General features: G+C 41.7%; 1 protein-coding gene across 10 annotated transcripts in view; it reads left to right on the top strand.

Annotated features, from left to right (window-relative positions):
• The window catches only part of ubr5 (ubiquitin protein ligase E3 component n-recognin 5), a 56,179-nt gene that overhangs the window by 35,583 nt on the left and 2,856 nt on the right, over nucleotides 1–17,740 (top strand). For 2 of the 10 annotated variants that reach the window (XM_039805041.1, XM_039805043.1), the window contains exons 31-57: nucleotides 2,775–2,901; nucleotides 3,017–3,146; nucleotides 3,340–3,500; nucleotides 5,891–6,130; nucleotides 6,420–6,543; nucleotides 6,819–6,930; nucleotides 7,048–7,179; nucleotides 7,526–7,558; nucleotides 8,180–8,437; nucleotides 8,561–8,829; nucleotides 9,848–10,059; nucleotides 10,354–10,587; nucleotides 10,936–11,009; nucleotides 11,120–11,292; nucleotides 11,415–11,648; nucleotides 11,894–12,111; nucleotides 12,695–12,815; nucleotides 13,343–13,715; nucleotides 13,921–14,008; nucleotides 14,104–14,248; nucleotides 14,564–14,694; nucleotides 14,869–14,929; nucleotides 15,125–15,306; nucleotides 15,433–15,517; nucleotides 15,618–15,773; nucleotides 16,346–16,459; nucleotides 16,621–16,765. In XM_039805041.1, the coding sequence (XP_039660975.1) occupies nucleotides 2,775–2,901; nucleotides 3,017–3,146; nucleotides 3,340–3,500; nucleotides 5,891–6,130; nucleotides 6,420–6,543; nucleotides 6,819–6,930; nucleotides 7,048–7,179; nucleotides 7,526–7,558; nucleotides 8,180–8,437; nucleotides 8,561–8,829; nucleotides 9,848–10,059; nucleotides 10,354–10,587; nucleotides 10,936–11,009; nucleotides 11,120–11,292; nucleotides 11,415–11,648; nucleotides 11,894–12,111; nucleotides 12,695–12,815; nucleotides 13,343–13,715; nucleotides 13,921–14,008; nucleotides 14,104–14,248; nucleotides 14,564–14,694; nucleotides 14,869–14,929; nucleotides 15,125–15,306; nucleotides 15,433–15,517; nucleotides 15,618–15,773; nucleotides 16,346–16,459; nucleotides 16,621–16,765 (4,332 nt within the window). The remainder of the gene's footprint in view (nucleotides 1–2,774; nucleotides 2,902–3,016; nucleotides 3,147–3,339; nucleotides 3,501–5,890; nucleotides 6,131–6,419; nucleotides 6,544–6,818; nucleotides 6,931–7,047; nucleotides 7,180–7,525; nucleotides 7,559–8,179; nucleotides 8,438–8,560; nucleotides 8,830–9,847; nucleotides 10,060–10,353; nucleotides 10,588–10,935; nucleotides 11,010–11,119; nucleotides 11,293–11,414; nucleotides 11,649–11,893; nucleotides 12,112–12,694; nucleotides 12,816–13,342; nucleotides 13,716–13,920; nucleotides 14,009–14,103; nucleotides 14,249–14,563; nucleotides 14,695–14,868; nucleotides 14,930–15,124; nucleotides 15,307–15,432; nucleotides 15,518–15,617; nucleotides 15,774–16,345; nucleotides 16,460–16,620; nucleotides 16,766–17,740) is intronic. The other 8 variants (XM_039805044.1, XM_039805042.1, XM_039805048.1 and 5 more) reach the window with 8 other exon arrangements.

The raw sequence follows: 17,740 nt of genomic DNA, 5'->3' as shown, positions 1-17,740 counted from the left end.
GTGTTTTTGGGAGAATATTTCACACGCTGGCGTGCGCTAAAAGCACAGGTTGGGCTTCCCACTGATGCCTCAGTCGCGAAGTTTCTACTCAACAGGTAAAGTTTGGCATGCTATTTGGAGAAATCCATTTAAAGTGCCCATATTATGAAAAAAACACTTTTTCTGGTTTTTGGGGTGTTCTTTTGTGTCTCTGGTGCTTCCACACACATACAAACTTTGAAAAAAATCCATCCACGCTGTTTTGAGTGAGATACGGTTTCTGAACGTGTCCTGCCTTCAGTCTCCTAGTGAACTGTTCAAAATCGGCTCGGACTGTGACATCACTAATGCTAACGCTAGCATGCTACGTCATTCTCAATAGCAAAGCACTGCTACAACACACACAAGTTCACCATAATCTACAAAAGAACTACTTACATGTGCGCCCTCATTTAGAAGTCTCCCAGCTAATCCTGCCTTGTAACTGACCAAAGTTGGAGAAACAGGCTTTCTTTTACTGTCTCTAGAATTAGCTAGCTGACATGATCTACATCTGAGCTACTGCGCATGTGCGAGTGCAATCAAAGATGGTACAGAAGAAAAAGATGAAAAGAGGTCTCACTCTGTAGCTAAAACAGAAACCAGGTGAAAAGAGGATCTGCAGCAGTGAGAGAGAGCTGTGCAGTACAACAAAAATATGGTGTTTTTTGAAAATTAAACCATGTAAACCTATTCTGGTACAACCTTAAAATACAGTTATGAACCTGAAAATGAGCATAATATGGGCGCTTTAAAATCACTGCTAGTAAAAGTTGATGTAAGCTATGATTAGCGATGCTAGCCCTGGCACAAGTCACGCACCGCGCACACACGGTAAACATCTCCATTTGTGAAAAAGTGCAAATCTTCTTTGAGAAAGTAGGCTTGTATGAGCCATGCCGACAGCAACTTGTAAACAATGCACTCTCGTGCACACGTTTAATAGGCGTTCCCTCTCGGGAGCAGGTAGTGTTGCGCATGTGCATTTTTTCAAAAAGTGGAGAGGGCGGTTCTTTTCTAAAATTCGGGATAATCCTCCACTATACCTTTTAACGCCTATTTGTTTATGCTAGTAACTTCTAGCTAGGAATTCGCTGGCTAAGTGACTGAGTACTTGGTGTGATAATGTAATGTTAGTATTGCATGTCCGTCATGGCACGTTCATTTGTGGAATATGCAGTGAACATAGCCAAAGTTACATCACAGTAACTGTAACGTTACCAACCTGCAAATTAAATCCTGCAAACGTTAGCCCAGTGCGTAACAACAATCGTTGATTGCTGAACAGAAATCGTGTCAGATGGAGTGTCATACAAGTAGCCTACTGTAAGGTTGAGGATGGCCTTATGCAATATTTACACTGCTCTATTCCAGTAGATAAATGTATAGGTCTTGGCAATGAAATACATTATTTCTTTCAATTAATTTAGGCAATATATCAGGCAGGTGCCTGTGCACTTTCAGAATCTTCTGGGTTTAAATGGAATTACAGGTTGTTGTTGCACTGTCTCAGATTTTGTTCAAACCTTGTCTATATCAAGAATGTGTCCCAAAACCAATGCCTGTAAAATATTTCTGTTCAAATCTTATGTCTTTATATTTTAGCCTTTGAAATTGCTTCAGTTTTACAGCCTGAAAATCACATTATCTCGGAAGCAATATTTGGACATTAATTCATAGGCAGCCCAAAATTTGTAGGGTGGAAGACAAACATGTCAATATGACTGAACCATTACATTACCATTACGGCATGCCCTAGATTAGGAAAAAAGTGAGAAAAGACTGAATTTCAGGGTAGCATAAACTTTGAGCAAAATCTAAGAGGGTGCAGCAACAGTTTTCCTGGATTTTGACCTAGAATGACCCAGCTGCATGTCATTTGGCTCAGACCCCCCCACTCAGTGCTCCTCTCCATAGCTTTCTTACTGTATGTTATGTTAGGAACCATGAAGAGAAGGTGATAATTCAGGGTTAGTGAAGTGAACCTGTCGAGTGATTTTATTTGGGGTAATTGTTTTTACATTGACTCAGGCAGGTTAGATAGCAAGCAAAGTCTACATTTTGAAAAATAAAACTTGTGTTTTGCTTAAATATCTGATCCTTCTGCTATTAAAAAACAAAATGTTGGCTGTTTATAGCATTATGTCTTTTAATGTGACAAAAACACTAAATCATTTTGACTGTATTGGTATATATTTTACAGTGGTGAAAGGTGCTGGAAAAAGCTTCAAAATGGACCTTGAAAGTGCTTGAAAAGTGCTTGAATTTGACCTTGGAAAAGGTGTACGAACCCTGTATATTGCAATTTATTACCTTTTTTCAAATTATGTCCCCAAAGGAAAAATTTGTCAGCATCTGTTTCATCTAAAAAGATGCGTTTCTGTTTGTTCATCTCATTTCATTTTTATTGCTGCCTGCCCAAAATCTAAAACTGATAAAGCAGTTGATTTTATTATTCTAGTAACAAAAAGTTAAATTCTTTCTCACTTTGCAATTTATATAATAAAAGATTGATACTTGGCATCTGTGTATCGATACAGTATTGTCACAGAAAATATCGCAATACTACGCTGTATTGATTCCCCCCCAACCCCCTACAGATTCATGATTTACAAATTTTACAAACATTCTTATGAGATCATTTTTTTCTGCTTACTACTTTCAGTACTAACTGTAGTCTAGTCCGGACATTTTAAAAAACATTATTCCTTCAAGGCATCTGGTGTATGAAAACATTCTTCTTTCCACTTTTTCAGACTCTGATATGCCAGACCATGACCTAGAACCTCCCCGCTTTGCTCAGCTGGCTCTGGAGAGGGTCCTGCAGGACTGGAACGCCCTCAAGTCTATGATCATGTTTGGCTCTCAGGAGAATAAAGACCCGTGAGTATCAAAAGCCAAAACGGCACTCTCAGAATTTAAATTTGTTTGGTAATAAGAGCTTGAGAGACTGCACTTTTTGGTGCTCAAAGAACAAAAAAATTGTTTTTTGTCCTAGACTTAGTGCCAGCAGCAGAATTGCCCACCTTCTGCCTGAAGAACAGGTCTACTTGAATCAGCAGAGTGGCACCATTCGCCTCGACTGTTTCACCCACTGCCTCATTGTCAAGTGTGCTCCTGACATAACAGTAAGTAAACTCAGTCTGAGTGTAAACACAAAAAAAACTCAATTTCTGAGTAATTCTCTCTGAGGAAAATACGAAATGGTACCACCTAATATTACCAGTGATGATGCATTTTCTTAAGTTTTTATTGCGGTTAATACGCCCATGCACTTGTAAGTATTTTGCTCATCAGAAGGTGATTTATGTTCTCCTGTAGTTCATAGACACCTTACTGGGTACACTAGTAAAGGAGCTGCAGAACAAGTACACTCCTGGCCGAAGAGAGGAGGCAGTCAATGTCACCAGGAGGTTCCTACGCTCTGTTGCCCGGGTATTTGTCATCCTCAGCGTGGAGATGGCCTCATCCAAGAAGAAAAAGTAAGATCACAGAGCTTTAAGTAGTCAAGTAAAGTTTTAGACAAAGGATCTAGGAATTAAGTACCTCCTCCAAGGATGTCTCTGTCTGTCTAACAGCTATCAACATACTGTTTAAACGCTCTGGTCAATAAAATACAACACATCTTCTTTGTAGCCCCCATGTTGTTTCCACATTACGACTTAGAGCTCATGAACGGCTTCCCAACTCGGGAAATGGGACCATCTGAGGAGCACGTGAATGCACCATCAGCCTTGGCGGAGGTCTGCACTCTTGAGTGCCATTCTAGTTGTAACTTGAGTTACATCAGCTCAATTCTTACACTCATTGGCACTATACAGTGACTACGTTTACATGCTCACAATATTCCATTTTTTGCCCATATTACAAAAAAGACACTATTCCTACTGAGCTGTTTACATGGCTAATGAAAATGAATATTGCACTAATGTTCCCATTTACATGCTGCCATCAAAATAGGATGCAAATACAGCCTCCCTCTTTTATTCCTTCAGCCACCTTCTTGAAAAGATTGTATCATATTTGCCCATATCCATAAACCTGTTGATGTCTAAGTTAGTGTTGGGCGATGTCCCCTAAATTGGCCATTGATGATGTTTACAGTAATACAGTAAAACATTGCGATGGATGATGAAATATTATAGAGTACAGGCCAAAAGTTTGGACACACCTTCTCATTCAATGCGTTTCATTTATTTTCATGGCTATTTACATTGTAGATTCTCACTGAAGGCATAAAACTATGAATGAACACACATGGAATTATGTACTTAACAAAAAAGTGTGAAATAACTGAAAACATGTCTTATATCTTAGATTCTTCAAAGTAGCCACCCTTTGCTTTTTTATTAATAAGGGAAAAAATTCCACTAATTAACCCTGACAAGGCACACCTGTGAAGTGAAAACCATTTCAGGTGACTACCTCATGAAGCTCATTGAGAGAACACCAAGGGTTTGCAGAGTTATCAAAAAAGCAAAGGGTGGCTACTTTGAAGAATCTAAAATATAAGACGTTTTCAGTTATTTCACACTTTTTTGTTAAGTACATAATTCCATTTGTGTTCATTCATAGGTTTGATGCCTTCAGTGAGAATCTACAATGTAAATAGTCATGAAAATAAAGAAACGCATTGAATGAGAAGGTGTGTCCAAACTTTTGGCCTGTACTGTATATAACGGTTAACATAGAAACGATCAGACATACATTTAAATTCCCTCTGTAAATACAGTGTTACATGGCTATGCTGCCGCCTGCTGGTAGGGGCAATAAATTACAACTTGACCTACTTTCACTTAACTATGGTGCCGTAAAGTCTAGACTCGATCAGATGTCCGTGATCTGCGTAACGACAGTGGAATATTTGACTAATAGAGCGGCAGTAACAACCTAATATACCATCATTACTGAGCTTAAACGACATTCTCTGTTATATTTAACAGAAACCTAACTCTTACATCGCATATGAACAGATGCGCAACATTAGCTCACACATAAAATGGCACCCTCGTGAATTAGCTTACTGTTACTAACGTACATTCATAAAGCCTACATAACATTGTCCCGTCCCCACAGGACATCAGACTTACTTATTGATGCACGCACACAGCAGTGTCAACAAACTTAGTCCAATAGAGGGAGAAAAGTGTGATAGCGTTCCACATTAACACGTTTTCTCTCTCGCTTGAGACCGCTGTGTCCAAACCGGGGCGCAGAGCATGACCTTACCGCATGCTGATACGTTACTAGTTCAGGTAGAGTGAGCTACTGCTGACAGGGAGAGAGAGAGACTATCACTACAGCCAATCCAGTCTGCTCAAAGCGATGGTGTTTTTCACAAATAGGTTGCGTGTAAGGGGGAAAAAAAAGTAGCTTCCATTTATTTCTACCCTGCGCAGCACAGCGCAAAACCCGACGCAAGTGTCTTTGCCAGTTTAAGACTGACGCAGTTGTCAATTTACCGTCCAGCGCCCGCGACTAGGATTAGTGTGTCTGTCAGGGTGTGGGGTGTGGCATCACGATGGTGGCTCTCCATCGTGATGTCAGTCAGCCAGGTCTGCAGAACCCTAATTAAGTCTTTCATAATGTTTTAAAAGTAGGTGTGTTTCTCCTTCGGACCAGAAATGTGGGCTTTTCTTTTGGGCATGCATCTCTACCCCACTCTTGCAAACAGTTGGCTGGTTGGTTTTTGTACCAAAACCAAAGCATCCAAATGCAATATGCTGTTTACATGTATCAAATTCGGAATATTGTCATATTTAGAATATTAGTGTGCATGTAAACGTACTTAATGACATCAATTTCACGTGGTCTTTTTTTAATTCATGCAAATGGTGTTTCTGCCTTTTCCTCAAATTTTTCCCTCACATAGCAACTTCATCCCCCAGCCCATTGGGAAATGTCGGCGAGTTTTCCAAGCCCTACTACCCTACGCTGTGGAGGAGCTGTGTAATGTAGCAGAGTCGCTGATTGTTCCGGTGCGAATGGGTATAGCGAGACCTACTGCTCCTTTCACTTTGGCCAGCACCAGTATTGATGCTGTTCAGGGCAGCGAGGAGCTCTTCTCTGTTGAACCGCTGCCTCCGAGACCTTCACCTGACCAGTCCAGCAAGTCAGTTGGTTTTAGTGCCTTTTATTTCCCTGTCTTTATAGAATCTGATGGCAGTTTTTCACAATTTATTTTTTCTTGGTAATACAAGATTGAACTGTGCCTAGTATTGTATCACTTAGTTGGGTAAGAGCCCCATGGTAATCTGCCAAAACGAACATATGACTTGAAATAATTGAGTCATTCACTAGATTTTTACTTGGAGAGAAGACCCAAAAGGAACAGAAGATGGTTGATTTTTCTTATTCACTGGATATAATGACTTGTGGTCTTGTGCTTCATTTTTTTCCAGTTCCAGCCAGACAGCTGCCTCTTATATCATCAGGAACCCCCAGCCTCGGCGCAGCAGCCAGTCTCAGCCTGTCAGAGGAAGAGACGAGGAGCAGGATGACATTGTGTCAGCAGATGTGGAAGAGGTGGGGAGCCTCTTTATAAAATCATAAATGAACTTTGAATGGAAGTGAATCCATGTATATTGGTGACTAGTTTCTTAGAATGTATGATGCCACCTAGAGCCCACCCTGTTATTTACACTGCAAGATTTCACTGAGATTTGGATGAATATTTTTTGTATATTTGTATTTTTCATTTGGTGTCCTCTTGATACTGTGTGATTTTAGGTGAGAATATCAATAGTTGAGTCTTGCCTCAAAGTGTTCCCTCTTAGGATATGTTTTGTTTGTCTTGTTAGGTTGAAGTTGTAGAGGGAGTAGCTGGTGAGGAAGATCATCATGACGACCAAGAGGAACAGGGAGAGGAAAATGCTGAGGCAGAAGGGCAGCATGATGAGCATGACGAGGATGGTGAGACACACCCTACTAAGGACACTAGTTGTTCTTAATGTTTTGTGAATGATTACTTACAGCTGAAACCCCACCCAGCAGTGACTGAAGCATCAGTTTCTCTGCTCCTGCTTTTAGGAAGTGACATGGAGCTGGATCTGCTGGCAGCAGCTGAAACCGAGAGTGACAGTGAAAGTAACCACAGCAATCAGGATAACGCTAGCGGCCGCAGGAGTGTCGTCACAGCAGCCACTGCTGGCTCTGAAGCAGGTTGGTCAACAGCTGTGCGTAATCCCTCAGTTTAGATTTAATTTTAGATTTTCTTTTAAATCCCCCTTCATAAAACATTCTCAAAGTTTTTGTTGGAAATGCGGTCACCTGAAATCTTTCCAAATTTTTTGTAAGGCCCCAACTGCTTTCTAAATAGTAATTGCATTTCTGTCTTGCTGCACTGTGGTGTATTTTTTTTCCAAGAATTGCAGACTAATTCAGTTCTCACAAAATCATTGGTGCTTAACAGTCAGCATTTTGGAATGTGGGAATTTATGTTTAGAGAGCTAATGATACAGCAGACAAAATGGTCCCTGGCTGAATACCCAATGTATTTCATTTGCAGGCAGTAGGGTGTCCTTGGCATTTCCTATTTTTGGTATGAGCTCCTCTTTACTTCAATGCATATACAGATGTCAGGGCAAGAGTGAATTTGCAAAGTGCATACACAGTTTCCTGCTCAGAGTTTCTTCAGTTCGTCCCTTTCTCACATTTCACTGTTATTGTGTCTGTCATTTGAACTAATACTGCCACTCATCACAAGTCTAGTCTTGTTTTTCTTTCACCCAAATAACAAACTAATCAACTTGTAACTTTTCCAAATGTTGTGGTGTTTTTCTCCTTGGTCATCTCAAATGTCTATTTCTTACTAATGATGGTGTTGTTTAATTTCAACTGAGAACATTCAGCACAATTGAGACATTACTGTTCTTTCTGTCTGTATGACATTTCCAAGAATCTTAAACACATACAAAAAAAATGAAGTCCTATGTTATTCAGCACAAGTTGATCAACAGACTGCAGCTGTTGTTTCGACTTGAAGCCTCAGTGTTTTCACCATCATATTAGTGTTGTTTGGCCTTGTAGTGGTGTGATTCACTAACCCGCACTCCTGCCTGGATAAATCTGTGAAAGACAAAAAAAGGGAGGTGAGATTAACGCAGCCATTAAACTTGTGTCCCTTATCTTGTGTCTTCATCCCATATCGTCCTCTCTGAAGGTGCCAGCAGTGTCCCTGCCTTCTTTTCAGAGGATGACTCCCAGTCCAACGACTCCAGCGACTCCGACAGCAGCAGCAGTCAGAGTGACGATGTCGACCAGGAGACATTCCTGTTGGACGAGCCGCTGGAGAGGACAACTACCGCTTCCCACGCCAACAGTGCAGCCCAGGCCCCTCGCTCCATGCAGTGGGCTGTTCGGAACACCCCCAGCCAGAGGGCCACTGGAAGTGCTCCCTCCAGCTCCTCCACACCAGCTGGTCAGTGGAGCTCTGTCTGTGTGTGGGATTCTATTGTAAAATGTCTGTCTGTGGTTCCAGATGACTGTCACAAAAAATGGCGTATATTGATTGTACCGGTTATCATTTTTGTCTTTATCACAGCAAGCTCCACAGGTCTGATATATATTGACCCTACCAACCTGCGTCGCTCGAGCGCTATCAGCTCCAGTGCTGCTGCGGCGGCGGCGGCTCTGGAGGCCAGCAACTCCAGCAGCTACCTGACTTCTGCCAGCAGCCTTGCCCGGGCCTACAGCATCGTCATCAGGCAGATCTCAGACCTCATGAGTCTTATTCCCAAGTACAACCATCTCGTCTACTCACAGTACCCTGCTGCTGTAAAGCTCACTTACCAGGATGCAGTCAACCTGCAGGTAAGATACACTGCCATTGTGTGGTGACCAAAATACTGAAGGACACCTTAAAGAAACAATATTTTTTCTGTTAAGATTTTCTGAAATAAACAATAAAATAAACAAACCATGTTAAAAAAAAATGACCGTGGTACCAAAACATTATCATTTACCATTACTATCATTTAATTGAGTAAACGGTGGTTGTGTAAAAACGTCAATTTCTGCATCTCTGCTCACGAGATGAGACACGAGAGTGGGGTCACAAGAATGAGACAAGATATTAATACTATTTTAAAGAAAACTTCAATCAAGAAATATGACTGGAAAAATAGTGTTTACTCAGAGAACCAAGGTTAAAACGTAACCAAGCGTTTCATTGCAGCAGTAAACAAGGAAGTAGGCTGCTCTTGTAGAGATTTATGACCATTTTAAGATGAGGAGAGAACACTTGTTTAATATCATTAAATGTCATTAAAAGTATAGTTAGGTTATGCTTTCTGCTTCCGACTCATTTTAAGAAAGAGAGAGAGCAATCTGCGTGAGTCGGCGCCACACTGAACTGCATGCTGTGTCGAGAGAGCGAGAACCCGCTAACGTTCTAACGCTCTCGTCACACCTTTACTCAGCGGCCATCCTATTTTAAAAATCTTTTTTTTCCCCCCTCCCAGATACATTTTTAACGTGCTATTTAAAACTAAGCTTGGTTACACATTAAAGATGCTGAATGTAGGGATCTGGTTGAGAGTTAACTCGTATAATTCAATAAACGCTATTCAACTATTGTGAAAAGACCAATAACAAAAAAAGCGAATCATCATAAAAAAACTTATATTTTATTGCAACACTACAGCATTGGAATACTTAAAGGTTCAGAATGAAAACATTGTTTCAGGGAATCCCTGCCAATAATGTAATTGCATTGTATCCATATTTGGCAGTGGACAACAATGACTGTCTGAACGTTGCCATGTTTTTAATAAAGTCAGATCTGTCTGAGTTGGATAAAAGTGAAATGTTTATTTTTTGGTTGGACCAGAACTATGTTGAAGAAAAGCTGATTCCCACCTGGAACTGGATGGTGTCGATCATGGATTCCACCGAGGCTCAGCTGCGATATGGCTCAGCTCTGTCGTCTGCCGGAGACCCGGGTCACCCCAGTCACCCACTCCACGCCTCTCAGCACTCAGCTCGCAGGGAGCGAATGACGGCCCGGGAGGAGGCCAGCCTCCGCACCCTGGAAGGACGCAGGTGAAGAACTGTTTTTTGTTATTCTTCTTTGTCACATTTCTTATTCTATTCTGATCAGTGGATCTGTTTGGTGATAATTAGTCTTGAGGGAACATCTTTAAAGTCTTGACACCCCCGAAATCTAACAACCACAGAAAAACCCCAGAAGCCCCCCTTCAATACCCATGAATCACTCTTTACAGTCCCTATCTAAGTTCCGTCCAACTGTGCTTGCACAAAATAGTTTGGTCAACACTTTGTATTGAATTGGTAACTCCATATTTATGCAGTGTTCTCGCTTGTTTATGCTTTCAGGAGAGCAGCTACCCTGCTCACCGCTCGCCAGGGCATGATGTCTGCTCGGGGCGACTTCCTGAACTACGCCTTATCACTGATGCGATCCCACAATGATGAGCACTCCGATGTGCTTCCTGTGCTGGACGTGTGCTCACTGAAACATGTGGCCTACGTGTTCCAGGCTCTCATCTATTGGATTAAGGCCATGAACCAGCAGACCACTTTGGACACCCCACAGATGGACAGAAAGCGGTAAATAAAGAAAATCAGTGAAAATGCTGTCTTCTAAAATCTGAGTTTACTTTAGCTGCAGCATAACGGTATTTGCTTACACCCAGCTCAGGTTTTCACAATTGCCATTTCTTGTTACCATTTGTGGTTATGGGTTAAAATTGTCGTCACTACACAACTGCATTATCTGCATAGAATTGCATGTGATGGCCACCGAAAGAAACAACCCTGTTTTCAAATCGTCGTCTTGCTTGACAAAGCAAGGCAACTTTGGTTGTTAGGGCATATGATTAACAATGGCTTTAAATGAAAAAAATTCTTAGACTACATGTTACTATTTTAACAGTGATTGTAATCCACTTTAACTAGGAATCGAGAGATTTTGGAACTGGGTTTGGACAATGAGGATTCTGAACATGAGAACGATGAGGACACCAATCAGAGTAAGCCAGATAACTAATATCTGATAATAGTCAATAAGACATAAGTGTCAAGGAACTGCCTGTTCGTTTTAATGTGTGTGCTGACTGATTTTGTTTTTGCCTTACCTCAGGTTCAACGCTGCAGGACAAGGACGAGGACCCAGTCCCAGCTGAAACGGGTCAGAATCACCCCTTCTTCCGCCGCTCTGACTCCATGACCTTCCTGGGCTGCATCCCTCCCAACCCTTTCGATGTTCCCCTGGCTGAGGCCATTCCTCTGGCAGACCAGCCCCACCTCCTGCAGGTCAGAAATGCGGCTTAGTCTTTTAACAGATCATATGGTCATTAGCTATTTTGGCATAACGTTTACCATAATAGTATGTATCTTTGGCTTCAGTTTCATTTTTTTTTTTTTTCCCACAACAGCCTAATGCCAGGAAGGAGGATCTGTTTGGTCGTCCTTCTCAGGGCTTGTACTCTTCCTCCTACATGGCAACCAAAGGCCTGGCTGAGGCAAGCATGGACAGGAACTGCCTGGAGGTAAACATGGGCTCCTCTCTACCCTCCCCCTCTCAGGTATACCACCCCTCTTCACTGGACAAACACGCTGGCAGCTGTGTTCTAATATCCACGCATAGCAAACACCATGGAAAAGTCGAGGTAACTACACCTTTTAAATAGAAATCTGTAAAATCTATCAAGGATTTATTATTTCCAATGATATTTCAGAGCAGTGGAAAGCACCTAGAAATAATGGATATTTGGGGTATTTAAAGTGTGGGTATTGGAACAACAGCCTGTGGTCTGTGTCCCATTTCCACATATCCATTCATCATCACACTGTCCAAACCAAATATATCTGTTCACATTACTAAAGAGAACTACTCTGGACCCCACTGAAACAGATCCTGCCCACTAAGATGTCTTACTCAGCCAACCTGAAGAATGTGATGAGTATGGAAACTGGCCAGCGGAGCACCGAGAACCAGTCACTAGCAGAGCAGGAGATGGAGGCTTCAAAACCAGGCCCTTCACCCCATGACCTCGCCGCCCAGCTGAAGAGCAGCCTACTTGCTGAGATTGGCCTCACTGAGAGTGATGGACCTCCGCTTCCATCGTTCAGGTACCAAACACTAATCTGCCCTTTGTGATGTTGGTTTAGCTAAGGTGGAGACAAAAAAAATCTCCCTCAGATATGAGAACATTTCAATGCAGTACAATTTGTTTTTTAATGTGAATTTATACATACAGTATATTTGAGTACAGACTGGAACTGGCGTCAGTAAAATGCCACATCTTATACAAAATCTAATATTGGGCAGCAAACAGAACGGCAACCCTAGCCAGAATTAAAGGGCTACTTTGACTATTTTCAATCAGCTCTGTGTCATCAGTGTGTGCAGACACCCTGCCTCCCCCTGTGCAGCCAGCGCACGGACCAGGTCTACCATGTGAGGCGAAATACGTGGTTCCGCATCACCGTGGAGCTTTGTGTTACCGGCACGGAGGGAAGACAAACCCCATTAATCTGCACACACTGAGAGGACACAGAGCTGGTTTTAAAGCAGCAAAGTATCCCTTTAAGGACTATACAATTTAATCATAGCCTAACTCTGGAGAAAATCTAAAATGTTTTGATATACTGAAATTTAGTTTTACTGCTCATAAAATCCAATTACAGCATTTGTGCCCCTTTGTCTGTCCAGACCTCACTGTAGTTTCATGGGGATGATGATCTCACATGACATGCTACTTGGCCGCTGGCGTCTGTCACTGGAGCTCTTTGGTCGTGTCTTCATGGAGGATGTTGGAGCCGAGCCTGGATCGGTACATTTTTATTTATTTATTTTCAACTAAAAGTTGCTCTACATTACTCCTTTTTATGTGTATAAATGCTTTTACAATCGTAACTGAGTTTCTTTTTTTCTTCAAAATAGATGAATAAGTATTGCAATGATATTTATTGCAATATAAATGTGACATTACATACACTCAGCAGGAATTGAGCAACATGGGGAATCCCAATAGAGTCCTCTTTCATGGATGGATGGATGGATGGATGCTTGCTTTCTTTCTTCATCCATCCATCCTGAGGGAAATGTTAGGCATCCAGTAGCTTAGACAACCATAACACAACAAACACACACATATATCTCAAATACATAAAAATCACTCGGATTGGTCTGCTAACAATCAGCTGAAAGATGTATAGAGCTGCAGACTAGCAACTCTTAATTCTTTGATTTAATGCTAATATGAAAAATATTGCATAATTTCTGTTCTCTGGGCAATGGTGCCCTTGATGTTGGAGAGCAGCGTCATAATGATTGTGTTGTTTTGATCGTTTTTCCCAGATCCTCACCGAGCTAGGTGGCTTTGAGGTAAAGGAATCCAAGTTCCGTCGGGAGATGGAGAAGCTGAGGAACCTGCAGTCCCGGGACCTGGCCCTGGAGGTGGACCGGGATCGAGACCAGCTAATACAGCAGACCATGCGTCAGCTAAACACACACTTTGGCAGGCGCTGCACAACCACACCCATGGCAGTGCACCGGGTGAAGGTCACGTTCAAAGATGAGCCTGGCGAGGGCAGCGGTGTGGCCCGCAGCTTCTACACGGCCATTGCCCTGGCCCTCCTCTCCAACGATAAGCTGCCCAATCTGGACTGTGTCCAGAGTGTCAGCAAGGGCATGCAGGCCAGCAGTACGTGTCACCACGATTACAATTCAAGTATGACAATACATAGAAACTATACTGTACTATATTATGGAACTCATTCATTGTTACAATCAATGGTACTTTTGTGATGCTTAAAGCAGTTATCACATGAGTAAAAAGAGAGTTTTGTTTGTTTTTTTACATAAGAAATTTACACTCAACACTGAACTTTTCATCTTTTTACATTCCGTGTTTATTTGTGTGTGTTTGTCTGTAGATCTCATGCAGCGCTTGAGAAACAGAGACCGGGAAAGAGAGAGGAGAAGTGGGGGGCTTCGAGCGGGATCTCGTAGAGACCGAGACAGGTAAGCTCCAACTTAATGAACATATTCCCCTTTTACAATAAACAAAAAAGAAACAAAAAAAGAAGTTACAAGCATAATATGTTTGTGTTCGACAGAGACTCAAGGAGGCAGCTCTCCATAGACACCAGGCCTTTCAGGCCTTCGTCAGAGGGAAACCCCAGTGATGAGCCCGACCCTCTGCCTGCACACAGACAAGCCCTGGGTGAAAGGCTCTACCCACGCGTTCACGCAATGCAACCGGTAATAAATCATCTGCATCCGTCAAAGTTCTCTGTTACAAAACAGATTTTTATCAATTTACAAGCAGGTGACTCGTCTACAACCAGATTTGTATTAGAATTGCACATTCCAACAGCAAGATGAATAAATCCATAGACTCTGGAGAGCACATTAACTTCACTCGCCGTCATCAAGCCCACATCAATTTTCAAATCGGCGGAAACATTCTTTGACTACTCCACCACATAACTATATGTATTACCAGTGTGTCTAACTGGAACAATTGGATGGTTTCTTTCACCATACTTAGATCAGCTGTGTGTTTTGTCTCCTTAGGCGTTTGCCAGTAAAATCACAGGCATGTTGCTGGAGCTGTCCCCTGCCCAGCTGCTGTTGCTGCTGGCTAGTGAGGATTCTCTCCGAGCCAGGGTGGAGGAGGCCATGGAGCTTCTCATTGCACATGGAAGGTAACCATCTGTTCACCATAGTGACACATACTGTCCTGCTTTCATTGCGTGTGACACTAAAGTGCTATATAAGTGGACTGTAAATGATATTAAAATGTGATTGTCACAGAATTTCCGTGCATTGTGACGTTTACAGACTAACTGTAAACCTTCGGTTTTCTCTGTCTCCTCCAGGGAAAATGGTGCTGACAGTATATTGGACCTGGGTCTTTTGGAGGCTCCAGAGAAAGCACAAGTAAACACATCTCTGTTTCCACTCTATACTAGAATAGTAGCATGTAGAGGTATTCATTTAGTTACTGTTGGAAATAATCTGGGTTGTTTTGGCATAGTCATACTACTATTTCAATTTTAAAGACATAAAATGACATAAATGCATATATACAATACATACCTTCTAAACAGCCTCCTCTGTCTTGTTTGGTTGTAGCAGCAGGAGAACCGTAAGCGTCATGGTTCAACCCGCAGTGTGGTTGACATGGAGCTGGACGACCCAGATGATGGGGACGACAACGCTCCTCTCTTCTACCAGCCGGGCAAAAGAGGCTTCTACTCCCCTCGGCCTGGCAAGAATACAGAAGCCAGGCTGAACTGCTTCCGTAACATTGGCAGGTAATGAAGGGTATTATGTCCAAACCGTTGGGTCTTAATCTTCAGAAGGGAACTACGTGCGGGGAAATGAGTCACATCTTTAACAAAGTAGGAAACAATAAGTTAAATGTTGTATTTTCTCTACAGAATACTGGGGTTATGTCTCCTTCAGAATGAACTTTGTCCAATCACGTTGAACAGACACGTCATCAAAGTGCTGCTTGGGAGGAAGGTAAGAGAAAATATGGAATACCGACAGTAACACCCTGCTTTGTGATGTTGTTGCTTTTTCAGAACGAAGGTGCTAAATGTACTTCTCTTTGTTACTGCAGGTGAACTGGCATGACTTTGCGTTCTTTGACCCGGTCATGTATGAGAGCCTGCGGCAGCTCATTCGCCATTCTCAGGCTGGTGAGGCAGACGCAGTGTTTGCTGCCATGGACCTTGCCTTCGCCATTGACCTCTGCAAAGAGGAAGGGGCTGGACAGGTGAAGGACTACACTGTCGCTGTCTGATGTAACACTAAATTCTAACTTAAAATAGCACTGCAGTAAAAAAGGGAGAGCGTGTTGCTAGAAGCACTGGTGAGAACCTAAAAGCAATGCTTTTAAACTGTGATCTAGCACAAGGCTAATACCTTGTACATGAGAGTACATTTTAAAATGCCGTGCTAATGTCAATCCGAACACAGTCGCTGTTTCAGCACAAGAGAATCTTAAAAAAAGATTTTATTTATTAGTTTTATTTCAGTAACTGTTCTTGACCACACTCTACAAATTCAGACTCATAATGCCCATACATTTTTTTTCTTTTTTAAATCTATACACCTCTTAATGTTCAGCTACCCTTATTACGTGTATCCTCATAGAAAATATAAATATGAGTAATCGATGAGGAAAATCAACCAATGTGATGTGGCCTGCTTTTTCGGTTTCAGTTTTCTACGTTATATATATCTCAGAACATTAATATGGTAAATGACCAGCTTGAGGTGTAACTTTTCAAAGCAGAATTGGAGTACTGAAATGTGTTTGTCGATGCCTTCTTCCTCCATGTTCAGGTGGAGCTTCTGTCTGGTGGGGTCAACATGCCAGTAACTCCTCTCAACGTGTATGAGTACGTGAGGAAGTACGCTGAGCACAGAATGCTGGTGGTGGCTGAGCAGCCTCTCCATGTAAGTAAAAGCCTTTGAACAACTGGTTGCTCAGTGCTCTACCAAACCTTGTGTCAGTGCTCTACCAAACCTTGTGTCAGTTTGTTGGAACAAAGACAAATGGTGTGTGTGTGTGTGTGTGTGTGTGTGTGTGTGTGTGTGTGTGTGTGTGTGTGTTGTAGGCGATGAGGAAGGGTTTGTTGGATGTGCTTCCTAAGAATGCCCTGGAGGACCTGACGGCTGAGGACTTCAGGCTGCTGGTCAACGGCTGTGGAGAAGTCAACGTCCAGATGCTCATTAGTTTCACCTCCTTCAATGATGAATCTGGTATGCTGCTCGCTATCTGCTTCTGTTTAGTAAATCATTAACTGTTTAACCGTAATAACACTTTTGACCAATCAGTTAATTAAAACAATATCATTATATTATATACATTGATAAGCATAAGTGAATACCATGCTGAAGTTGACTAAAAAAGAGCAATAAAAAAAGTAATCTTTTGGAAATTGATCTCAATGCCTTCATTTAAAAAAAATAAATGTTCTTCCGTAAAATACAGGGGGCATAAGTAAGTACACCCCTATGTTATCCCACCAGAGGCAGGCAGATTTTTTATTTTTAAAGGCCAGTTATTTCATGGATCCAGGATACTATGCATCCTGCCTATGCATTAAAATAGCCCACACACACACACACACACACACACAAACACACACATAATCACATACCCTTCACCATACCTAGATTGGCATGGGGTACTTTCCATAAAATCATCTCTCAATGCAAATCAAACCAGCTATTAGGCTAACTGAAATAAACCCATGGGGTATTTTAATTCCAAAGGCCAAGGGAACTTTATCAGGATGCATAGTATCCTAGATCCATGAAATAACTGGCCTTTAAAAATAAACATCTGCCTGCCTCTATGGGAATTTAACATAGGGGTGTACAATACATTATTAATTCACAAAGAAAATTGGTGTCCTTAAATGTTGGATTTTTCCTAATTTTATTTCATTTTTTTTAAATTAAGGCATTAAAATCAATTTACAAAAGATTTTTTTTATTCCTCCTTTTAGTGAACTTTAGCATGGGTGTATTTACTTATTCTGAGCACTGTAAATATAAGGGCTGTCAAAATGAACGCATTAATGAGTTAAAAAACTTTTAACGCCAATAATTTCTTTAACGTGCGATAAACGCACACACTTTCTGTAATGTAAAAAGGTTTGTTGCATTAATATTAGCTCCTTTTTTCTGCTAAGTTCATGGTTCTCTGCTGAATGGCACTTAGAGCGGAGA

This window comes from Perca fluviatilis, chromosome 7 (assembly GCF_010015445.1).
Source record: "Perca fluviatilis chromosome 7, GENO_Pfluv_1.0, whole genome shotgun sequence".
Classification (NCBI taxonomy): Eukaryota; Metazoa; Chordata; class Actinopteri; order Perciformes; family Percidae; genus Perca; species Perca fluviatilis.
Note: the sequence above shows the minus strand (reverse complement) of the source record. Positions and strands in the feature narration are given on the sequence as shown.